The 26,422-nt window shown below is 36.9% G+C and overlaps 1 protein-coding gene across 47 annotated transcripts in view; it reads left to right on the forward strand.

The window, feature by feature from the left end:
* Positions 1–26,422, forward strand: part of KCNMA1 (potassium calcium-activated channel subfamily M alpha 1) — a 491,027-nt gene that overhangs the window by 434,861 nt on the left and 29,744 nt on the right. For all 47 annotated transcript variants that reach the window (XM_061450666.1, XM_061450643.1, XM_061450649.1 and 44 more), the window contains 2 exons: positions 2,363–2,555; positions 26,047–26,160. In XM_061450666.1, coding sequence (XP_061306650.1) covers positions 2,363–2,555; positions 26,047–26,160 — 307 coding nt within the window. The remainder of the gene's footprint in view (positions 1–2,362; positions 2,556–26,046; positions 26,161–26,422) is intronic.

The following is a 26,422-nucleotide window of genomic DNA, read 5'->3' on the forward strand; positions in this document are numbered from 1 at the left end:
CAAATTTACCAGTTCTTAATAATTACATTTCAGAAGTTAGAAATAAATAAATCAATGATGGATGTAACCTAAATTGACTAAGTGGGAAAATAGCTATAGAATGGAAAGACTGCCTTCACTTTTTGATTAATTCAGGCTGTAGGTCTTTGTTACTGTAAACGCAGTTTTAGTGTTAGCCCTTGGCTTTTTTCTGTAAACTGATCCAACAGATGGTGTCACAATATTCTCTGCTGTCACAAAAATGGTGTCAATATCAGATTTGGTCAGTTAATATCCTCCTCTTCCTGCCAATCCCTTTTAATTCCAGTCAATTTGAAGGATAAAGACTAAGAAATCAGAATTAAATTAATAATGCTGTTGAAATGTGGAGCAGAATAGAATCCAAGCTGCCAAGTACATAATGTGTATTTGTATAGTTTTGATTCTGAATTCTGAAGATGCATTAAGGAAATGTACACCACCTTTACATTCCCCAATGAGTTTGCATGCAAATTCAGAATAGTTTTGAACTAATTTCAACTTAAACAGCTTAAATAGTTGATGCACCTTTAAACATACAGAATAATTAAAGGAATTGTATCTTACACAGTAACCAAGGCCTGAAGACCACAGACTTGCTTTTGCTTTTTTTTTTTTTCCCCCAGCTTATCTGGTTCAGAATGGTGCTATAGGGTTAAAAATATCAGCATTATTCTGATCTAATTATGCTAATTTAAAAGTCTACTAAAGTTTCATACTGGTAGTAATCATGTGTTAAAGGGAGGCCACACACTGATTTCCTACTTTTCTGTGCTTTGGTTCACAAGGTAAAACTTGCTGCTGCTATCTGATGGGGATGTGGTTACAGCTGAATATAAAAACATCTGTTCTGAAGAAAGGTGGAAATTTTATTTAAAGTGTATTAAAAGTGCCATTTAAGCTGCTGACTAAATTCTTAAAAAGTAGGCAAATGCCAGTTTTAAGTATCCTCAGGCAGCCTTAATTGTGTCCTTTTGCATAAAATCATTAGGAGTAAGTCTTTAATTAATTACATGGTTGCATATTATTTTTCCCCACAGGAATCTTTCTTCACATGCTGACAGTACATAGACAAAGGGCAGAATTAAGGTGGCAGTAATAATCATATCCTAAGTTGAGTTTGAATGCTTTACAACTCAGTCATATCTGTTTGATATATACTGTTTTCCACAATGTTTCATGCCTCAAAATTATTGAAAGTAACCTGGAATAGTCAGGCTGGTATTTGGAATGAGGTGGCAATCACTGAAAAAGAACTGAGCTCTGCCTTCACTTTGTGCATTTTAAATTAATTTTTGCATTGAACACTCTCAGTGGAGTTCAGGAGACGTTCACCATGAGTGATCAGGAGATGGAAGAGTAGGGTCTTGACTTGGTTTTATGAAAGTTGCTGTGTGACAAGGGGACAGCTTAGTTTCTTCTTCATCATTAGGATCTTTGGATACCAAACCATGTAGGGCAGCAAAGCAGAATCTAGCTTCCGTAAAAAAAAAAAAAAGAGTATTCTTTTTTCCCTTGATCCTGCATCCCCTCTGACATAAACTTAATATTCTCTAAATAGAGATGTGGAATGTTAAATGTGAAAGGCAAGGGTTATCTTTAAACAAAACATAATGGGTTAAGTGTCATGTGTCATGTTTCGGTTGTGTTAACGATGAACTATGAAACAGACTACCACAACATTGTAATTATTGCAGTCACTGATTGAGAACTGTGGAAACAGGGACTCTTGCATGAGTTGTGCCTATTAAAATAAAGTCTTGGTTTTGTTTCAAAGGGTTTAGACACACAACTTCGAAGATCAGTGTGTTTTCCTTCTAGAAGAACCAAAAACATGCAGTAAAAAGGATTAACCTTTTCTCTGTATTGCTTCAGGTTGAAAAAAAATAGCTTTATCCTGATTGCATTTCAAATGTGTAGGACACATAATGCTTTCTTGTTTAAATTGCTATTCTGCCCAAGACCATTGTGGCTTTGTAGTAGATAAATAGACATTTAAAACACCCCCCTTGTTATATTCAGAGAGCCAGAGGTTGCAACTTAAATCAAGACAATTTCAAGTCACCGATGAGAGGGAGAATGCTGGCATTATTCCTGTTTCTTGTTTGTTAGTAATAGCTTGACTGAGTATTGAGACTGAACCTAAAATGCTGCCATCAGCACCAACTACCCTTTAGATTAGCACACATCTCCTATTCCCTGGCACATAGTTAGACCAGCTTAATGTCAGAGCATAAAAAAGATACTTGTTAAATAATTTCCCAAAGCTCCTTCTCAATCTTTAATTTGTTTTTCTTTTTTTTCCTTTCCTGCCCCCCCCCCTTTTTTTTTCTCTGTGCCGAAGGGTACGCCATTAAGTCGGGCTGATTTAAGGGCTGTCAACATCAACCTCTGCGACATGTGCGTTATCCTGTCAGCCAATCAGAATAATATTGATGATGCTTCGCTGCAGGACAAGGAATGCATCTTGGCGTCACTCAACATCAAATCTATGCAGTTTGATGACAGCATTGGGGTCTTGCAGGCTAATTCCCAAGGTAAGGACTGCCCTATAATACTTCTCTGCAGTGCCTACAGGGGACAGGACCTGGCAGGAAGAATATCCCTCACTCAGTAATTCAAAGAGCCCTACATCAGCTTGCTTGACAGTTAAACCTGCTGATTGGTATGATGGCTTTTAAAGGGACAGTCACGTAGTTTCTCTGCTACATCACAAAGCACATCTTGTAGAGGAAAAATGAATGAATGTGAAACTGGAATTTTTTGTCATTTAAAAATTTCCCTAAGATAGATAGATATATATATATATATAAAAAAAAAAAAAAATCATTGCTTTCTCACCCTGCCCTGCTCTGTGGCTTTCTTGCCAGGGCAGTTACTGTCATATAGCCAAAGCTAACTCATACTCACTTCAGAATACCTGAAGCTTCTGTCTTTATGTACATTGCAACCACAGAGGAAAAAAGCTCAGTGGTACAAGCCAAAAAGTAAAATAAAAAGAATAAGAATTTTAAGTTTTGTTTACAGTTCCTATGTTGTCTTGCTCAAAAAGCCAATTAAAATTAACTCAAAACTGATTTCTTCCTATGGTTTGACATGTACTCATCCCATGTGAGGACATTAAACAAAATCCTTCAGTCTTTGCTGAGAGTAAGGGACTGATTCATAGGTAGCCAAAGGCCATTTTACACCAACTGTGCCTCTGCAAAACAGCTGCAAAGCAGTTATAAGCACCCTGGCAAAGACCATCAGTGTAAAAACAATCTTCTTCTCATCCCTGAAGGGTCTTTCATCTTATGCAGCTAAAGTCCTACCTTTGATAAACCTATTAGGTGCTGCAGTAAATATTCCCCCTGGATCAAGCCCTGCTATAAAGGTAGGTGTAGAAAGGATAGTGCTTTGTTCTGCAGTTTCCCTGTGAGCCTGATCTAGAGATAGTTTCCCCGCAAGGACTGTAAGAAGTAAAATTAAATTCAGTTTTTCCTCTTTAGACTCTAATCAGGAAACAGGAATTATGATCCAAAAATCAGAGGCAGCAATGTTAACTTCTTGAGTATGGAAACTTCTTGAAGATGGAATTTTTTTTTTCTTAGAATTAGCAATAAAATTGTGGAATTTAATACTAGAATTAAATTGTACCAGGAAACTAAAAGTTTCAAATTTTCAAAGTCAGGTTGGATAGTTTCTTGGATAACAAGTAGATTTAGAGAAGAAGAAGAAGGAACTGTTTTTTCAATCTCATGAGTGTTTGAAGTTCCAATTCTGTGGCCTGGAAGTAATACAAATTTTAGAGTTCTTCCCTTAAAAATGTGTGAGACTGGTTTGCTCACCCTATAATAACTTATAGTCATGATTAGGAAATTCATTGCACAAGTAGAAGACAAGCATGGAGGTTCTTGTTTTGATGATTTAGACCTGGATTTGAAATTTTGTATCTCAAAACCAAATGTGTACTTTCATTACCAGGCTATTGGTGGATAACTCTCAGTCTCCTATCACTTATGTAATTGAAACCAAAACATAGAATCTGTTTGTCTCACCCCTTCTTCCCTTCCTTCCTGTTCTTGAGGAACAGTCTGAAAGAACTTCCTTGTTCTCCCTTTGCGCAGAGGTTAGTGATATTTCCAACACTTAACTGGTGTATTTTATTTCTGGGAGCAATGTAAGAATCTTGTACACCACTTGAACACTTGTCATTTTTTCATTCTTGATCCTTGGAGGTATTCAAGACCTGACTGCATAAAGCACTGAAGAACCTGCTCTGACCTCATAGCTGACCCTGCTTTGAGCAGGAAGTCAGACTAGAGACCCTCTGATGTCCCTTCCAGCCTGAATTATTCTGTGATTCTATAATATCCAGGTTGCTGCTGCAGCATAGCTCCTGTAGGTCATGAAGTGCAGACTGTGGCCATGGTCTAAATCCCTTCAGCGATATTCCATGTAGCTAATGCAGAGAAGCAGAGGCACAATAGATTAGCACATACTTAGAAATTTTGGAAATTTCTTCAGTTAAATATCAGTGTGCATGTAAAAAAAAAGGTGACTCTTTAGCTTTTCTGAGGGAAAAGGGTGTAACATGAGGCAGGAAACCAGCCGCAAATTTTAGTTGCGAGCACTGAATATGGACAGTGCTTTTTCTTCTAAAACCAGTTGCTTCAGAAAATAATTATCTTCCTAATAAATTCTCTGCTTACAGTATGCACAGCTCCTGTATTAGTTGCATTGCTTTCAGTACAGTAAATTTTCTTGAAAGACCTTGAATACAATGGTTAGGCTGTCAGAAGCAATTAGATCAGTAGATAGCACAAACTTCACTGGAAATTATATCCACTGTGACATTTTTGTCTATGAAATGCAGCTTTAGCATATGGTGGACACAGCTATCATGACTGTTATATAAATCAGGTGATTCAAATTTTGCTGGTCAAGAAGCAGCATACTAGAATCACCTCACAGCTCTTTACTGGCAATTAAGTACCTTTATTTACAGAGCAAGCTGTCATTTTACTTTTGCTTAAACATTTCTGCCTTATTTGACATAACAGTATTCTTAACACATCAGCTGGTACAAACCTTAAGTATTGCCAGTCTGAATTTTTCTAGATGTGAATGTATGATTTTGAATTCAGACATTCCTCACTACCACCATCCTTTGAAAGACTGTTCTGTGCTGTTCTTTTATGTGACTTCTATTACTGATCACAGGAAACAATGACATTAGAAAATCTGGGTGTGTGTAAGAGTGTCAATTGACCTTTGACAGGGTGTTGAAATGAGAAGAAACAAAACAAAATATGTGAACGGCCTGAGAAACATATGGACTAAGCTGTGAGTTTTTTGGTAAGGTGAATTAACAGTGTAATCTTACCTTTGCTATTCTAAGTAAATAGCTAGCATAATTCTATTGTCATTAAGCAGTGGAATCATATAAAAATGTGATACATCATTTAGGTTTATGCCTCTGAAAAAAAAGGAAAAAAATACAGTCATTTAATTCACAGGTTATTGAATGCACAAGTATATTTCCAGATTTTACCTGTAATTATTTCACTCCAGCATCAGACAAAATATGACATTAGTACAAGAAGTACACCATAGAAAGCAGGATGCAAATTTATTAACCATCAGATAAGCCACAGTTATTGGCCAGTGCTGAAGTACAGGACCATATCTATAACACTTTTGTTCTAAGTTGGTAGCAGAAAAAGAACCCAAAGATTTTGGGATTTCATTCCCTTTTCACTACAGCCTCACCCTTGTCACCTGCTTTAACACTGAAGTCGTCTTCTTTCACTGAACCTTCTGTATCCATCCAAACATGCCTTTTCCAATCAAGGACATAGCATTGCACCAGCAACTGAACCCGGAACTGAGAAAAAAGGCCTTGTAAAAGAAGCAAGAGGGTGGACATATGACAGCAAGGCTCCTTGATAAAAAAAACAGTATGTCCACCAATTCCCAATGGATTAAGTTAACTGCTGAAAGTCTACTGAATTAATCTAGTTTATATCAACAAAGGATTTTCTCATTACTAGTTCAAGATGAACTCAATACACACACAGCTGTTTTCATGCAGGAGCAGAATCTTTCTAACGTCTCACAGTGTTAAAATATCCCCAGACTTTTGGACCAGTAGCATTAATTATCTGGATCTTCTGTAAGAGTATGTACTCTGGTCTGCTCTCCTTGAACCCTAACTGATGCTGCCAGAATTGCATCCTGATCTCCCGAAGAAATAAAAAAACCCTCAAGAGTTCCAAGGCAAAGAAAAAAAGTAAAAAATTCTGGACCAGAGCCATAAATGAACCTGGAGTATATAGGGCAGATGCTAGTAAACTGTCTATGTTGTCAAATCTATGTCTAGCAACACATGACAACAGCATAACTATACAAATCTGTGAATGAAAACAAGGTGCCTTCCTTAGAAGGAAAAGCTTACTAACTGTTCTGGAAGCATTTCCTGGTCTCCTTTCCATAAAATGTGTAATTCTGCTCAAAAAGAACATGAAACTTTCAAAACAGATCTGTGTTCTTGAAAGCTTTCATGTTGAAAGGATTCTCATGGCTGTCTTCATTGAATATTTCAAAGCTGACTGGGCAACTCCTTAGACTTGCTAGACGTTGGTGTGCAGACTCTGATGTCCTGAAAATGAGGTTTTGGAACTCATCGATGCATTTTGTTGCCTTTATGATACCTAGATTCCAAGGACAGAAAGGCCAAAGTGCATTCCACTGAAGCTGCAGCAAACTATTACTTGCATTAAGACATCTTAGCTTCTGAGGTACAAAATGCTTTAAAGTTGGAGCTTGGCCTGCCTCTTCAAAAAATAACCCATTGACTCAGTCAGAGGTCCTATTTGTACAAAGGAATTCCTGGTTTTATCTTGGAGTGCTGCTTATAGCTGTTGAATGATTGTCTTCATAGAAAAGTTTGTAAAGAGGTATGTTTGTGGTGGAGAAAAAAGGTCACTCTTAGGTAATGGAGATTTGGTTTATTATCCCTTGATCCTTTGATCCTTCCTGATTCTTATTCTGTCCCCTCAAATACAAGGTGAGATTATTTTATCATCAATTATTTCAAAGAAAAGACCAGTTATGGCAGTTATACCTGAAGAGCTCCAGTAATTCTCCTTTCCTTCATTCTGTTGATGTTTCCATCCTTTCTTCTTCAAGTAGCATTTAGTGACTGTTCCTGTTTCATTTTTCATGAATCTTGTATTTTCTTTCAGTCTTACACTGTGAGAATTTTGCTCGTTGTTTTACCCACCAGATGAACAGGGCCCAACACAAAAAAAAATTTCAGTTCTAACTAAAAATCGTATTTTGCGTTCTTCCCCAAAAGCAGAAAGATAATTATACTTAACTGTTTAGAGATTTATAAATACTCTACCAGAGTAGCCTCTGGGTAGTAACTTCAGATGTCTAACTCAATACTTTTATTGGATAGTGATTTAGGTCTTACTTTGAGTCCTATATAATAAAAGCAGTACCTTTCATTAAAAAATGCTTACAAAACAATAAAGAAAAGCAATTTTACAGCTCCAAGAAGGTTTAAAATATGGAAATGGGAGGCTTTATAGTTAACATTTTCTCCATGGACATTACAAGACAGATCACAGTAGATCAGGGTAGATGTATTTCAGCATAGTAACAATTGTAGCTGTTTTCTGAATGACTTCAACTTACGAGAATTTTCCCTTGGAACTCTATTTCAACACAAGAGATGTGTTTAGGGCCTTCATTTACAGTACTTATAATAGATCCTCGAACAAGAAAAAATAAAGTGAAAAAAATAAAGAGGGGATGAACTCCTTGGTGATACATCTCCTACACAGTGGCAGGATTCTTCTGGGGAATAACCTATAAAACCAGTTAAACATACTCAGAATTTTACACACTGACTTTAAAGTGTAACAGATTACAGAAGCTAAAATAACCTTGTACAAGTTTAGTTTAATTTGATCCAGTTCCTTTAAAAATCACTTGTGACTTCACCATTATTTTTTGTTTGAGCTGGCTTAAACTTCAACTGAAAGGGAAAGGCCAGAACAGTTAGCCACTCAGTTTTACTCGCTTTACTTCACAATCTGTTAATTAATTCTTTGTTTATTACAATTTTTGATGGACTTAATCTTACAGTCTGCTGCAAGATATTTCTGAAATGAATTTGAGATGTACATTACTTTTTTTTTTTTTGCAGGTAATATATTCTTTTTCACCTCTAATCAATAATTTTCAATCAATTTATTTCTGAAATGTTAGCAAAAGAGAAGTAAAAGCAATAGTAGTATCAGGATTGGAAATGAGAGAAAATTCTTAAACAAAGGGAAAGGATACTGTCTAAGGTTAGCAAAGGTTTTATGTCATTTTCAGAGATCTGTGTGTTGTAGGAGATGTTTAAGTTCAAAACAATAGTTTTATTCCCAAAGAAGGGTTTATTGGTGAATGTTGAATCTTACTGCTCTTACTTTATGGTCATAAGGTGAAGTTTTAAAATTAAGATTTCAGAATATAGGGTTTGGTAATCATAAATGCAGTTACTTTTTAGACTGTTATGGAATTCAATATTCTATGACACTTCCAGTGCTGTTTCCTGTGTTTAATTTGTTATGTTACCTGAAAATGTAGAAATAAAGAGCCTCACTTTCACATACAGAAAATCAAACTCTGTTTAAGCCACCTAAATAATTTCAGAGTTTAAGGAGTTACTTAATCTCCATAGGGAAAGCATGTAAGTAAATGTAGAATATTAAATGTAGATGTAATATTAAAAATAAATAAATGAATGGTGCTGGCCAAAAGTCAAATACTTGGGATATTTTTAAGTGCTAAAGTGAGTTATGACACTAACTTTAATCTTTTCAACACTGAGATTCCTGTGTGCCTTAGCAAAACAGTGTAATTTAGGCTGTAGAATGCTTGTTATGCTTAAAGATAGCTCAGAATTTCTTAAATCATATAGATATTTAGAATTTTTTTCTCCTAGACAACATAAATTCTACCAATCCCATTTGCAAAAATGGCAACTATTTTGCATTGACATTGGTTTGTCATTATTGATAGTTTAGTGTAGGGGTTACATCTGATTAAGGACAGTTTATTCTGTGTGGTTTTGAATGCTCCTTGTATTTTTGATAGCATCAGCCATTTTAAGTGACCAAAACTAATAATCTAATTAAAAAATATTTGGTTGATTGACTATTAACTAAATGAATTCTGAAATGTTTGTTGTAGTTATTTCATTCTTATTTTCTTAAAACAAAGGCTGACCATCCTGATTAATGAATTTAATAACTGGAAAATGAGATAAGGGTACCCTACATTTCCAGCAAGTGTCACACATCACCATTTGCTCACAAAAAATCAAATTTTTGAAGATTAGGTCATTGTGATAAATGACCCAGTATTAGCTTTTTGCAACTTGCACATAATTTCTTATTCTGCTGAACTAGATGGATCAGCTGATAGCTGTTATTTATTTTATGGTAGCACACTGTAGCTCTAGATGGGATTAAGAGCTTTTTGTCATAGTCCTGATATAAGGTCCTTTCCAACCCTAACGATTCTATGATTCTATGATATATACAGGAATAAAATACGGCCTTTGCCCTGGCAAGTTTCCAATCGGATGCCTTGCTTGTTCCAAAACTTATGTGCTCAGTGTTACACAGGTTAATAAATCTCTCTGATTTCACTAAAACCATTCACCTGTGTAAAGTCAGATTATGTGCAAGTCTTTCTTTGTAAGATTTGGGCTTAAACTAAAGAGGCTTGATGGGAGAGAGGCTGTTCACTTAACTTAGCTTCCTGTGATATAGAAGCCATCTACATTAGGGCCTTACTAGCCTTCCAGTCTTCACAAGAAACCCTTGACAGAAAAGTTCCCATGCAGCACCATTTCCATTTCTTGTATTTTTCTTGCAGCTGGTCAATAACATTAGCTGCCATAATTTACACACACAGAGAATAGTTTCCTGTCTCTCTTAAAGCTTTCCTAGGAGGAGAGAGAAACTATTAAAGAGGTTTTCAATTCTGTGGCTTATAAACTAAAAGTGTGTTGGGGCATGGCTAGAGAGATGCATTTCTTTAACAGAATTTCCCTGTATTTGAGAAATGCTGTAAGGTCCTAGTCCAAATACCTTCAAGCTTTCACAATTGTCTCTTTCTCCTCTTCTTTCATAGTACCTTCTGCTACAGCCATGGAAAGATAAAACCAGGCCAAGGAGGTAGACAGTACAGTACATCAAGCACGTGATTTCACACTTAAACTATAAATATATTTAACCATCCCAAGACTGATAGAATTTCATGGTGCCTCTATTTTATTATTATTTGCTGTGCAACATCTTGAAAGCAAACCCCCTATTATGATGGTGTATTATTTTGTGCATTTCTGATGCTGAGGAATAAAAAAACCCCACTCTTTTTATGAGCATTAATTATACACCAGGCAAGGAAGCAATTGCCTCTATGTTATGAAATATTAAATCAAAATGCTTCCTGTTCCCAGATGTCCCAGAGATAAATACAGCAGTATTTTGAAGCCCCACTTGGAGCTGTTTTGCCTGCAAATTTATAGTTTTGTCTCCATTTTCAGAAAACCCTGTTTTATGTGAAGTATAGCACTCTTGGTAGTTTTTAAGGAGCAAACTCCTCTGGAGTTGCCTGTGTAGGCAACAACTCTTATGTAGATTGCACACAAGGGATCTGAAGTTGAAAGGCTCCTTTAAGATGACAAATGGGTTGAAAGTGTTATTGTCTTTGATTGCATGCCTTACATCATCTGTATGTAGGAACAAGAGAGCTATACTTTATCTTCAGCCATTTTATAAATATTTAAGTCCTTATAGTTGCCTAAAGATATTAAAGCATATTTTACAGTAGTTGGAATATAAATATTATATATAGCACAAGATACCAAAGTAGTTTAATGAATTCATAATTTTCTGTTCACTTTTATTGGAATGTGTTTTATGTTCCAAAACTTCCATTTAAAGAATAAAGGACCATTCTGCTCCCTGACAAGATGTGAGCCAACAGTGAATATTTTCAAGGTTGCTTTAAATGATGATATGGGACTTCAGTTAGCAAGAAGGAAGGGAACATGGGTGTTGGAATGTACTACACCAGTCTCTGTGGTTTAACTTTAAAAAAAGGATTTCTGAAGAAACCATTTGGTTTTTAAGTCTTTAAGAAACTGTAAGGTGTTTTAGTTTTCTGCCTCTATATTTTTTAAAAGTTCTTCATTACAGAAGGAGATACATCTACAAATCTAATTATACAAGTATTTTTTTTTTAAATTTGAAGTTTAGTTTCTAAAATAACCAATCATAAAATCTTGTGACATTAAATATATAAAAGGTCTGTATTTCATGGTCCCTTGAATACAAAGGTATGTTGAGGTTATAGTCGTGAATCTTTCAAATTCCCATCAAATAAAAAAAAATCTTTTTAATATTTCACAGTTTCACTATTTCCCAGTAGGAGTCCATGCTGGGTAATGCTTGCTAATTACCCACAACAAAAGTAGACACATAATGCTGGTAAATTACCTGACCCTTTGCATTTTAATGAGACAACAAGGATTTCATGAAGCGATGTTGTTTCAGTGGTTAATGGTGTCAGCAATGTTGTAATTGTAGGCTGAGGCACATTAGCTGCACAACCACATGTAGGAAGGGTTTCTCTCAACAGGCCCTTTGGAGAATAGAATAGGGTATTATCATTAAGCCTATGTCATTTGCATGCTGCTAATCACTTACTTTATTATCTTGTGTATCCATTGTCTTTCTATAATTGCTCTTTAAATGAAAAGTAAAAATAGTTCCAATGCCCACGATACTTGTGATAGCATCTTGATTATGAAGATACTTTCAAGAAAATGGAACATATAGATAATATATTAGAGGATTACAAGATAGTTTGAAAGTTAAATACCATAGCAGGCAGCCTCATGAGCGTAATTCTGGTATCTTTCTTTGCTTCAGTACGTATTGTTTGTTTAATAAATGGTTATTTATACGCATAAAGGTGGTTGGGTTTTTTTAAAAGACATACATGAATTCAGAGATCAATGTCACTGTTTCTGTGTTAGTGTAGAAGAGATACAAAACGTCAATATCCAGCAGATTCCACCAGTCTAATAAAGTTACAAGAGAAAACTAGGTTTTTTAGTTCTTTATTCTTTCCAACTAAATCCTAGTCTGTGATACCCATTGTAAAAGAGTAGAATCTAATATCTACTAGTGAGTTGCAGAACTACAACAGCTTTAGGTAAAAACTAGCAAAATACTTGGCACTCTTTTATCAAGACAGACCTGTTGATTTTAAAGTCTGACATGCTTAAATTTGAGGCAGTCCAGGCTTTCCATACTAGGCAGTCTCTAAAAACTTGGTAACTTCTGGTTATCAAGAACCTTCCAAACTTCAGTATCTACTGAGCTGTACATGCAAACTGAGAGTCAGTACTGCTGTGATCCTTATAATGTGTTTTTGCAGAGGACCATCTCTCCTGACCTGCTGGTCACACTTTTTTTGATGCAGCCAAGGATTCAGTTGGCTTTATGGGCTGCAAGTGGACACTGCCAGCTCATGTTGAGATTCTCATCAACCAAAAGCCCTAAGTCCTTGTCCTCAAGGCTGCTCTCAATCTACTCTCCTCCCAGCCTGTATTTGTGCTTGGGATTGTCCTGATCCAGGTGCAGGACCTTGCACTTGGCCTTGTTGACCTTCATGAGGTTTCCACAGGCCCACCTCTCAAGTCTGTCAAGGTCCCTCTGGATGGCATCCTTACCCTCCAGCATGTTGACTACACCACACAGCTTTGTGTTGTTGGCAAACTTGCTGAGGGTGCACTCAATCCACTGTCCATGCTGCCAACAAAGATTATAAAAAGTGCCAGTTTCAGTACTTATCCCTGAGGAACACCACTCATCACTGGACACTACTTCGACATCAAGCTGTGGACCACAGCTGTTTAAGTGCAACCATCCAGGCAGTTCCTTATCCACTGAGTGGTCCATCCATCAAATCCATGCCTCTCTAGTTTAGTGACAAGTATGTTGTGTAGGATAGTGTCAATAACTTTGCAGAAGTCTAGGTCGATGATGCCAGTTGCTCTTCTGTTATCCACAAAGCTGCAACCCCATTGTAGAAGGCCACAAAATTTGTCAAGCATAATTTTCCCTTAGGGAAGCCATGTTGGCTACCACCAATCACCTCCTTATTTTCCATGTGCCTTAGCATAATTTCCAGGTGGATCTTCTCCATGATCTTGCTGGGCCTTGAGGTGATACTGACTGGTCTGTAGTTCCCTGGGTTTTCCTCTTTTAAAAATGAGGTTTATAGTTCCCCTTTTCCAGTTATATCCTAGTTGATTTCATTGTCTGCCCCTTGCTACCAAATCTTCTCTAAGGGTCATAAAAAACAAATTTTACCACAAAATCTTGGAAAAGATTCTTGAAGTAGGAGTTTTTCATAGAGTTTTTAAACACAGATTTGAAGACTTATTTACAACATTTTCTTAGACATGTGGCATGTAATGTTTCCATTCTCAACTCCTCTTTAGTGTTTAGCTCCTACAGTAATTTTACTAAAAAGTAAAGAAAATTGTAGGCTTTTTGTTTATAAATTTCATTATTAGGTGTCGATGAGCCTATTATGATATCTAAAATTCATGAAAGGGAAGAAACGTTCTCATCTTTTTTCTTGTCAAACCATAGAGACCAAGTTGATAGCTAGCAATGTGGAAAGGACCTAGTGTTTTCTTCAGGTCTTCATGAGAGAATGGACTGGGGATTGACAATCTCTCTGCTCTCCCTTGCTGATCAGTGAAGGGAGACAGGGGACAGCAGTGCCTTCTTGAGCTTTTCCTCATAGGTAATTCTCTTGACTTGTTTCTCCATAGAACTATCCTCAAGTGAGTCAAACCAGGAGCTACTCTTTGATAAGCAATGGGAAGTCTGTCAGGAGAAAAAGGCTGGGGAGTGCTTATGCAACATAGATTGTAATGCACATTTCAAAATACTCTCCCTGCAAGAGAGGGAAGTGACTCCACTTACTTGCTTGAAAAGTGCAACATTACTGTTTGTCTCCCAGGTTTCTCAAATCTAAGAATTTAATTTTTATTAACTCATCAGTTAAATCTTCAGTTCATTTTTTGAGTGGCAATGTAAGCTCGTTTGTCTGGCTATATCTTCCATTTGGAGTGTGACAGCTGTATGCTGGATTAGGCAAAGAGGGTGCTTCTTAAAATTTTGAATATATTTTGAATTTTTATATTTTTTTAATTTATTTTATGGCAATATGCTTTCCTGGGTCAAATATAAATAAGTCTTAAAATTTGTCTGCAGATTTATGTTTCAAATTGGCCCTGCCCAAAACTACATCTGGAATATTTATTCTTAGCATCCTATCAAATAACACAAAATGAACTAAGGACACTCAGAAGTATTCCGAAACCCTAGTTGAAAGGACAGCTATTTCCACTAATATTGGTATTAATGCAATTCAAACAAGGATGTAAACATTTTATTTTTTATCAACCAATTTAAATCTCCAATAATAATGGATAGAAAAGTTAATGTGTTAGTACATAGAGATTATGCCATTTAAAAATATTTAGATGCATGAATGACAGTAAGTAGTCAACATAATGCTGAAAAATTAAAAAAACCCCAAAACAAACCAACCCTGCTTGCTGGACATTTTCATTTTCAGTATGACTTTATTATGCACTGGATACCACAGTATTTATTTTACGTTGCCACTTAATTTTCACTACTTAAGGAACACCACGTTACATTTTACTGTTGTCATTGTCTTTACCAGCTTGGCTGCTAGTGTAATGAGTTTTGGATCCCATATAAGTAAAATAAATAAGGAGCTGGTGTAGAGACATTTCTGCTGGTGCTTCTTTAAATATAAAAAGACATTTGAACTATGACAGGCAGGCAAAAACCAAAACCCTTTTCAGCCAAGTCCAATAAAATAATGAGTCATTCTATCATGACAGTGAGTTACTTTTCTCTTTCTAAGACTGATATTCATTAAGAAGGAAAAACAGTGAGCCAAAACAGTGCAAGCTGAGCAATGGAAAGTTCATCTTTTTTTAAGAACAGGCAGTATCTCACTGGTTTTGTGTATACTTTTTTTCTTGATACTTTCGAACAAACTATTTATTTACACTTCTGACTATGCTTTGGATATGCTTCTCCCTGGAATAGCTATCACGTTGCTTTCTGTCTTCTTGATTCTGGATTTTGTACTGATTGCAAAAGAAGTTTCCAAAATTTACAAACTGGGTGCTCCCAGTAGTGTCACTACTGTTCTTCATACAATTGTGTCTACACAAGCTTATTCAGAGGGTGGACATCTCTTTTAATGGAAGTACTTTCTGGAGGTACTTGCCTTCCTACTACTTCATCCTGCATAACAGGGACGGTTTTCATACTGGCCAGCAATAACAGTAATTCTGAAATGCAAATAATTATACTGATGGGATGATGTATATGTTTTGAAAATATACTGCAAACCCTAGAATGGCATTTCCTTATTCCTGTTACAAATTGAGCACCATATGTTATTTGCAAGGTTCAGATTAAACTGCAGCAGGGATGTAGTAAGGTATCTTACTGGATCAGGAGGATTTTGTTTGAAGAAGTATACAGATGCTCCTTAGGCAATTATCATTCCTCACAGTGGTAATTACACCTGGTTGCAAGTGATTTATTGTGCTTTCTGTGGAAAAGTTGATTGGGATAGTGCTATGCAGACTGGCATAGCTCAAAACAACTCGATACTCATTTTCACACATGATACCTACTAAGATGTTTTTAAAAACACGCTACTCTGAAGTTGTGTATATTACAGAAGGCAGTATTTGAGAGACAGAGCATGACTGATTTTTTTCACCCCTATTTATGGTTTTCAGTTTGGAGTTCTGGTAAAAAATGTTGGCTTGCAGAGAACCTTTGAGGTGTTGAAATCATTAATGCCAGAAGGAAATTCTTTATTAAAACTCTCTTTAAAAAATATATTCACATATGAACACAAAATCTGCGTTCCTTTCCTCTGAGAATTTAATCAAACCTGAAGCTTTTAAATGACAAATTTAATCTTTGGGAATAACCTACATTCTGTCACTTGTACTTTTATGACAACTTGTCCATTAAAAAGTTGTGGCAAGATTTGGTTAAAATCTGGCAGGATTGGACATGAACAGAATATGCCCTCTAGTCGTCAGGCTTTGCCAAGAGTTGCTATTCTACAATATGGAGTAAGATGGAAGAGGAGCTTTTTGATACTTGCAAATAGATTGCAAGAAATGTGCAGGAGCCTATGGAGCATACCTGCCAGATAAATTAGAGGTGGTCTTGATCTGAATCCAGCCTGCCTCAGAGCTCAGCTCTGGGAAACCAGTTCATATTTCTTTGATAAAATGAAGCCTTAACCTTCACAGTTAAATCTTTGATCCCCAAGACAGCCTTGAATGTGGGATTTTAGTTTTGACCCAGCCTATAGAGAACTTAATGACATTTTACCATAGGTTTCCAGCTCAGTTCCAGCTTGAGTAATTTACAAGTCTTATGGCATTGTTTAGCCCACACAGACCATGAAGTCGACCGTAAGTAAGTCCAAGTTGATGGAAAAACAATATTGCTAGAACAGAGTGACAGATGCTGATTATCACAAAATGTCTGTTTAAGCACTTTGAATGTATCAATTTCCTCACTGCACACACCTGAAATTTTTGTAGAAGTTATAAAGTAATTGTACTTAAAGATGTGGAATCATCTGCTAAAGAAATTGCTGGAATACACGTTGCAAATAATGACTGCTGTGGTTATTACTGTTGCAGCTCAGGGGAGCTATTCAGATGCCTCATTTATTTGAGCTTAATAGATTAAAAGTCCAAATTGAGTCTCATGATATAAACCTAATCAAATTCTAATCTGCATAATTTTTCCATAAGCAGCAATGGGAAATTTGTTTAATTTATGTTCCAGTAGTTGCCAATCATGTGTTGGACAGCATTGTTATTTTTATTTATCAAAATATTTTATTGATTGCTTACTGTGGCACCTGGCTTTCCTTTTCCTTTTTCACTAAGGAAGAATTTACTTTATTTACTGTAATGTGGGATATAATGACATAATGTAGAGTCTTGCCTAACATGCCAATATATCATTTTTAACGGTGAGCTTTCCATTTTATTTGTCGTTATTGAATACCTGTCTCTCTGAACTAGGTAATATAGCTTAATTTATTGAGAAGCTTTATTCAGCATATTTATTTATTTTAGCTTGAGGTCTAAATATGCAAGGTTGACTAATGATTAAACTGAAAAGAATTTGTTATCATTTTATACTAAATTCTCTTAGCTGCAAACCTGTGCTACACTTAGATGCTATCAACTTTGTGCCCTGGAAGTACCTAGTGTAGAAAGCTATTAAGTGGTAAATTAAGAGTAGGGACAGTTAAAAAATGAAGTTTGTAATGAAAGTGGCTCAAATCCACAAGGATTATGATTTCTGATGTTGTTATGAATTTAAGTGTTCTGTAATAATTGCTGAATAAACACGTTACTATTTCTTCTCTCTCTTTCCAAGTATTTTTATCATTCTAGTGGTTCTTTCTGAACAAAATAATAAAGAGAAAAACAGAAAAATAAATGTTAGAAGTAGCCAAACTACTCTCTAGCACTTGGACAGTAGTATTAGGAGTAGGTGCTATACCCAGTGGTGCAATCCACCAGCAAAAATGGATAGTCACCAAGAGATGAATTTCCACTAGAACAAGAATTAAGTTCTTTCCCAACAGGAGCAGAAAATGAGGTTCATGACATCAGAAAAAGTGGAGGGGGAGGGGGTAGAGAAAGAGGAGGAAGTACAGCTTTGGAAAAACCAAAGATAACATTACAGTTACAAAACAAGACAAATCTAACAAATCCAAAGCAAGTGGTATATTGGAAGGAGTTAAAATATTGTCTTACCAGTTTGTAAAACTTAGCATAAAATTGTGAACATGTCCCAGTCAATAGGGTAAGTGTGAAGTAGTTTGGAAACCAATGTACTCTGCATTCTAGAAGTCCTTTGTATTTTACTGTGTGTTGTTCTAGGTGTTTTCAATTAGAGAATTACCCAATAATACCTTTGGGTTTGGAGATGGCTCAGAAATAGATGCTTAAAGAGAGCTACAGGGTGGTGCTAACTGCCAAGCAATAAAGTCCTGATGGCCTGTCCTTGTTGCACAGTGGAGAACCTGCAGAGAATCTCAGTTTAATATTTAATTTCCCTTCTTGATAGCCTAGAAGCTTCAGGCAATTATCCTGGTTTGCTTGGCTGTAACCATTATGCCTGTCTGCATAGGTTTCTGTGATTTACATTCCTCTGTGCCATATGGTGCTTTAAAAAATAAGAAATTATTTTCTGAAGTAGTTTTACACTTTCAGAATTGTTTGCTTATGTACTGAATCAGAAGTCACTGATGTACTCCTAGAATACATTTTACATTCCCAAGGCAGATGTGTATAGAACAAGATGGCTGCATTGCATAACAGGAGTTCTAGTTCAACCTTGGCTTTATTGGCTGAAAAGAAAGAAACAAACAAATAGGATATATGAGGCCAAAGAAATCAACAACCTAGGCAAAAAGTTGCTTAGAGCTTTACAATATTGCCATAGCACTAAAAAAAAAACGGATGAAGACTCAAAAAAATAAAATTTAATTCTGTTTTCCCTTTATGAAATATAAAAATAAATTCAGCATAACTGTGCTTGATTCCACTGAGAGCTGGAAGTTCTTGTCAGACTAATACTGGCTAGGAATATTTACTGTATAGAGAAATAAATTTTCTATTCCAGCAGACATGAGAGAAGTGCTGTGGCTAGTAACTGCATATTGTCTCACTTTAGGTGAGTAAAACAGTAAGAAGAAGACACCAAAGCTATGCTCTGCAAAGCCTTAGTAAAGAAAGCCCTTTGTTTTGGTAGGTTTGGATTGTGTAATCTTGTGGTGAACTTTGGCAGAGCTGTCATTTGGGTAATTACCCCATGAGATTTGGTGGGAACAAAAAAAAAACAAAGCACAACACAAAAAATAAAACAAACCCAAACCAACCAACCAAACAAACAAACAAAAAAAAACCAAACAAAAAACCCACCCAAAAAAAAACAAAAACAAAAAAACAAAACACCAAATCCCCCAAAATCACAGGCAGCTTTCTTGGGAGGAAGATGGCAGCTTGTTCTCTGTAACAGTGTCTGTCAACAATAAGTGCTCCAGGGGTTGCTCAAGGGTTCATTCCAGTCCCAAAGCACTGAAGGTTTTTTAATGATTGAGAAAGCTATCCTTCTTCATCCTCCACTCTCTGCAGATTTATCTTGGCCTGTGTTTGAGCGCCAAGCATCTTTGAAGATGCTGTGGCCTCTTGAGAGAGGTAGGTGCTTACCCAGTCACATCTGCTGTCCATATTCCTCTCCTTTTCCAGAGATTTAGAGATAATCTCTAAGAGAATTTTAGATCTTCAGTCACAAATTACAGCAAAAGTCAGAACTGAAACCAGAATTTAGGTTTTCCAGGTCCTGAAGCCAAGCTACAACTCTCTGTTTCAGACCACATGGGACATTGAAGCTAGAATTGTTTCTAAATTGAATGGTTGTAACAGATTCCCATGAATGTCAGCAGCTCTTTAGCTGCATGACTGCTGCTGAACTTTCCAGGTATACCCAAGTGGCTGTACTTTGGAGAATAACAGTATAGTCTATCATTCAATTGAATTCACTGTAATATTAATGGACATTGTCAGCAAACAGTAGCAAAGGGATATAGCTGTGAGGTCCTTTTGTAAGAAAGAGAATTATTTCATTTCGGTTGGCTCTGCTTAATGAAAATCCTTGTTCCATATTCCTGCGTGATAACTTGGGGGAATGTTAGGCAGTTTACCACCTGTGTATTGTTCATATACGCTCAAAATATGATTGTTGTTTCATGCTTCTAAGATGAGCCAGAGCTAGTTAGTAGTGTGTATGCTTTTAAAGTTATATTTTTGAGGACTTCAGTGCGTACATTACCCTGAGAATCCCATGGCACCTTTCTATAGAACAGTACTATTTAAAGGGCACTATCAATTTACATGGCACTTTAATGACAAGGCCACAACCTTTAGGTCTGCCAAGTGGATTTTCAGTTTGGGAAAACGCGTTCTGCCTGCATAGTTTTGGTTTAGTAAAACATGCAGTTTTGAAAGGGAAGGGAGGTGAAAAGGAAAGGGGCAGAGGGGAAGGTGAAGAGGATCAAAAGGATCCATTATGATCTTTTAGATCAGAAGACACTTTGTAAATGTAACATAAAGATCTGGTTTGAGAATATGCCCCTTCTCTTAGTGAAGTTAGTGGAACAGAAACAGTACATATCAAAGAGCCAAATTTGTTTCTGCGTTAAAACCCCAGGAAACCTTTATTGCCCCATATTGCTATGTAGAGCAAACCTTCCTGTGTCTCATGAGATGTCACTCAGTCATGTGAACAAGCACAACCAGCAAATCACTTGGCCATCAGGCCAGTCACTCCAACCAACAGGTGAGCAGGGCAAACTGTAACTACAGCCAGTGCTTTCAGTGGACAGAAGGCATGTTAAGCCATGCCAGCATTCCTTGATTTTGAACTTCATCTCAGGGCCAATGGGTCTCTCAGAATACACGCACGTTAATGCTGAACCATAGTTAGTGTCCTCCTGAGTTCCTGAGAGGAACACAGATCAACCTGGCACAGGAGGCACATCTCTCACAAAAGCCCAGTACTGCTCATTGCTTTGTAGGTGGTATTTTGTAAGAGACAAGGAGGGCTCACAGCCAGCTGGGCCTGCTGAGCTGTGAGATGGGCAGCATCTGGATCCCCAGTAACTCTTCCAAAAGAACTTGCCTTCTTGTGGGGAGGAAGTTTCCACAATTTTCTCCTTCCACAAAGATGAGACATCTTAAAGAGGTAGAATCTTTCCGCTAATGCAGTTGTTTGGTTGTTTCACCTACTTGTGTGGGCAGTAGTATCCCAGAGGGAGCCAGGAAATACTTCCTTGCACAGAATCAAGACACTGAACCTGCTGCTTTCTGCAGAGAACTGCAGAAGGCTCAAATTCCTTCAGAGCAGGTAGCAGAGTTAGGGCACTGAAGTCCCTGCCTCTCAAAGAGGGAGGCTGCTGCTGGGAGGGAAGCAGTAACTCCCAGTTGCCAGTCCTCGCTGATTTTGAGCATATCAGAAGCCTAAAGCTTGTATTCCTCTCAGAGGCATGATATATTTAATCCACTGTTAGGCAGCATCTTGTTTCAGAGAGGGACAGGTACTTGTTACCTCCTGTTAAGTCTGAGCCGTTCTGTCATTTGATAAGGGAGGCCTTATCACTCTACAGCTACCTGAAAGGTGGTTGTAGTGAGGTACCCCTCTCTTCTCCCAAGTAACAAATGGTAGAAATAAGAGAAAATAACCCCAAGTAGCACCAGGTCTAGATTATCAGCGATAATCTCTTCACTGAAGGGTTTGCCAAGTGTTGGAACAGGCTGCCCAGGGCAGTGCTTGAGTCACCATCCCTGGAGGTGTTTAAAAGATGTGTAGATGTGGCATTTAGGGACATTCCTGTTAGGGTGGTGAGGCACTGGAATGGGTTGCCCAGGGAGGTTGTGAATGCTCCATCCCTGGCAGTGTTCAAGACCAGGTTGGACGAGGCCTTGGGTGATATAGTTTAGTGTGAGGTGTCCCTGGCCATGGCAGGGGGGTTGGAACTAGATGATCTTAAGGTCCTTTCCAACCCTAACTGTTTTATGATTCTATGATTCTATGGTTTAGTGGTGGACTTGGTAGTGCTACATTAACAGTTGGGTTTGATGATCTTAAAGGTCTTTTCCAACCTAAACAATTCTATGATTCTGTGTTGTGGTGGTTATCACTATAGCCAATGGTTGTGGATTGATCCTGGCTGGCAAGTATGCTCCTACGCAGTCACTTCCTAATTTCCCCGCAGTGGGATGGGGTAGAGAAGCGAGGGAAAAAGTGAGAAAAAACTCACAGGCTAAGGATTTTTTTAAGAGTTTAATAAGCGATGAGGCAAAAAAAACCAACAAGCCACAAAAAAACCCCAAGTGATGCAAAGACAATCACTTGCCCACTATAGCAATTTAGTATTGGATGTAGTGGCTGCAGGAGCTGATAGGATTTTGCTGCACCTTACCTCCTACTTGTTGGCAAAGAGAATTCCCTTCATCAGAAGGCCCTCACTGTCACTGTATTTCCATATGCAAGAACTGTGGTTAAGCTTGCAGAGGCCATTTGAATTTTACTGTTGAGGTTGATCCTGTTAAGCAATTGAAGCCACAGCTCCCTCAGTTGTTTGTTGAACAAGGAGACACTGTGGTTATAAGATCACAACTATCAGCCCTGTTTTACGATTTTTATGAGTGCTAATGGAACAAGGTTTGGGGACTGAAGGAGAAAATGGAATATGAAAAGGAAAATGAAAAGAGGCTGTGAGGAAAGCATGTCATTTCTAAATGAATGCTCTGTGCAGAGGAATTGAATCTTTTCACAGCTGAAAATGGATCTTAAATCTGATGCCTTAGCTTGTTTCAGCTTCTGTAATGAAATAGAGTTTTCCTAATATCCTGTGACCTGAATTTCTCCCTGCTTTATGGGTGCTATTCCTTGACGTACAAACCCATGTTTTCTCAAGTCAGCATTTGATGATGGATGTCAAAATACAGGTCATGTATTATGCATATAGCATTACCGATTTAAGGTGTTTACTTGTCAAGTTGAAGAAATTCAGAAATGTCACATTCACTGAATCTGCACAGCTGTCACTTGTAGTTTTTCATGCCTTTAAACCAAAGTTCTGATAAAGCAGGTTAGTTTTCCTGCACTTTTTTTCCTTCTCTCTCTCTCCTGGAGGAAAAAAAGAGTCCCTATGTATAGAATTTATGTTGTGACTTGGGAGCAGGAATGTGGCCTGAAGGTGTACGATGCTTTGTGACTCCAAATGTGGGCACACTAAATCCCCAAGTACTCCTATTTTCCTTTATCTGAAAATATTCCAAGATTTTTATATTTTTAAAAGTGGATTTGTAGGGGTGTCTGAATTAAGTTCAGGCAAGAAAATTAAATTAAAATAGCAAATATTTCTCACTTCTTCCAAGACCATAGGATAAAAAATATCAAGGCATGAGTCTATTTTTCATTCAAGGAGAAAACAAAATCCCTTTAACATGCTTCTTGCATTTCAGACTGAATGCACTATGTGTGCAGTGTGCAATTACAGAGCTCCTGACAGTCTGTCTAACAGAAATGCCACATTTACTTCCATCTTCTAACACCATCCTAGAAAGAAATATATTTGAAGGGCTAGGAGAGGTGGCTACAAATAGCCTTCGATGGAGAGTATGCATGTGTGTGCATCTCTCTGTGTGCACATTTCAGTAGCAGGAAGGCAAGAAAGATTTACACATATAGATGCAGTTATGCCAACTTTCTTCAATTTGCTTTCACCTAGTAGGAAAATACTGATGTGTTCTTAACATCTGAAGAGCCTGATTCACTAAAAGATATTTTAGGGACTGCATCCTGCAATAGGAAGAGAAAAGCCTTCAGGAAAAAGAGGGAAGCAGGGCCTCTAAGGGTGCTCCCAGCAGTACAACCCCTAGGGCACATGGGAAAAAGATTAGTTTGCTCTTGGATAAGTGAACATAAAAAGTTTTACTGTTGCTGTTTTGACTTGTAATTTTGCAGAGGACCCAACTGGGCCTGCCACTTTAACTGCCCAAGACATGACATGTGGTGCCTGAAGGAACTCCATTAGACTCTCTGTGTCTGAGAAATCCTAGGCTCTGCCATGCAGAAGTAAGCATTCAAAGAGCCAATACAGCTGTCAGTCACAGTGCCCAGCACAAGGAAACATCTGCAAACCTAGACCATTTGGGAATGCATCTCACTATCACCATGCCAGTCTAATTCAATTATTTTCAGCACAAGGGGTAGTATTAAATGATGGACATCAAATTGCCAACATTTCCAGTTGTCTCTAAAAAATCTGCTTTCTAAAGATTTTATATGCACTGGTAATATTAAATAGAATTGCTTTGCTGTCTTAGGTTTACTTATGGTGGTGTCTTTGTCTTGCAAGCTGTTGAAGATACCACATCGACTTCTTTTCTCTTAAGAAATTTCTTCACAGACTTTTCACTCCGTTTTTACTTATCCTGTTCTTACAGTCCTCATGTTGTATCTAGCTTTCACATGACAGTCAGAAGGAAATTCATAATGCTGCCTTCTGGAGGGTCTCTCTTCTCAGTGGTTCTTTCTAATTTTATTACTTATATATTTTATAGTTTTCTTGATGAGGGGCAGTTTAAAAGTGATGGTAATTCAACAGGAAATGAACCATAAACCTCTCAGACATTATGAAACTAGTACCACATGTCAACAACTACAGTTTAGTTTAGAGATTTCCTGGTTTGTAAATTAGTCCTTAAACTGAAGAAAGGTAAAATAGATAGATAATACCATATCATCTTCTTCTGAATTCAGTAGCAAATGAATGCATCAATTAATTTAACACAATGAAACAGTTTCCATACTGCAAGAAGATAATGAAGTTATATCAGAAGTTAATTTGGCTGTGATTAATTTGAATTGGTATATGGAGAATGCAAAACTATTTCAGACCAGTAATGACAGAGGATCAAAAGTCTGTCCCTGGATGATGTCGGGTGTGAAATCAAATAACTCAGTAATAATGTGGCAAAAAAGAATACTTTCTCAGAAATGTGTGTTTTACAGTGAGCTTGGCTCAATCCTATTCCAAGCAGACAAATATTTGCTTAAAAATACTGCCTTGATATTGATCCGTGTGAAACTCTAAAGTCAAACTCTATCTTTACCATCACTTCTGCAATAATGACATTAAATAAACATGCTTTCTGCAGCTTTAATGGACAAGGGAGATGGAATGCATTAGTCTCAACTGTGAATTTCCAGTCCAACTGTTGCATGGGCTTTTGTGTAACTGTCTATTTTTCAGTACTTACAATCAAACTCCAAAGGGCTTTGCCTGCATATTTTTTACTTAAAAAAAAAAAAAAAAGTGTCAAAAACACCATTTCAAACTGTGTAGAAAATCAGGATGAAAACAGTCTTTTTTAGAGATGAACCTTGCTGCTCTCCAGATCTCTTTTTTCCCTTTGAGTGCCTGCCAATATATTTCCTCTGCCACCTCTGTTTTCTTTACATCCCCAAAGGTATAAAACTCTTTCTAGTTTCTTTGCAAGCATTCCTCTTACATACATTTTGAAAACCTGTCTTTTTCTTTCTATCTAATCCTTTTTTTTTTGTTTTTATTTTGTTAAAATGGGCCCTTCCATCCCAGTATTCCTATAATTGTAATCCTTATAAAAATGAGTGTTATGGTACACCTGAAAAGAAAAAAAAAAACAACTATGTATGGGTTCTATTGCTCCTGGAAAACAGTTAGAAAATTTTAAATCCTGCATGTTGATTAAACCTAAAACCTGCCAATAAAAGCAACCTGTTCCTTGTGGTCATACTACTGTTTATAAACAGTACTCTTTCTTTAAAATGTTAATCAAGGTTTAAGAAAAGGTGCTTGTTTCAGGATTATTTAAAATACAAATAGGACAAAATTAAACCACTCTAATAGTGAAGTCTTTATTTTTTGCTCATATTTAAGTAATCATTACTCTTTCCACTTTGCATGTTTTGATACAAAAGGCTACCTAGGATAATAAAATAAATTTCAGTTTCTTCATTAGCTACCAAATATCTTACAGTAGAAATGACCTGCATAATTGTGAAGTATTATGCTTTGAAGAAATAATTGTTGAAAATTAAGTAAAGTTCGGTTTAAAATAAATTTTTTTTTGCTACACTTTTCTGGGGGAAAAAAACATAGAAAATTCCCTATTGGTGGGGATTTTTTTAATATAATTTGTGCTATGTAAATATTTTCCTTTTCTTTTTTTTCATTTAGGCTTTACACCCCCTGGGATGGATAGGTCATCTCCAGACAACAGTCCAGTCCATGGCCTTTTACGTCAACCCTCCATTACAACAGGAGCCAACATCCCTATTATAACAGAGCTAGGTAAGGAAAGCTAGTGTTTACCCTTTCATGTGTATTCTGATATCTATTCCCACTTTTCTTGTTATGCAGTCTCAGGAAAGTTACCTATACTGTATCTTATGCTACTGTTTTCTCTTCTGATAACTATTTTGAATTACCCTCTCTAACAAAAGATTAGTAACAGTTGTTTCACCTTTTGTTTGAATTAATGAAATATAGTTCTCTCATTCCTTTGGGTTTTCTCCATTTTCCTAAATAAACACTCTATCAGAGATGCTTTTTA

The sequence above is a fragment of the Pezoporus flaviventris genome, unplaced genomic scaffold (assembly GCF_033815535.1).
Source record: "Pezoporus flaviventris isolate CSIRO_AGI_PZ_B2104156 unplaced genomic scaffold, CSIRO_AGI_Pfla_v1 ptg000001l, whole genome shotgun sequence".
Classification (NCBI taxonomy): domain Eukaryota; kingdom Metazoa; phylum Chordata; class Aves; order Psittaciformes; family Psittacidae; genus Pezoporus; species Pezoporus flaviventris.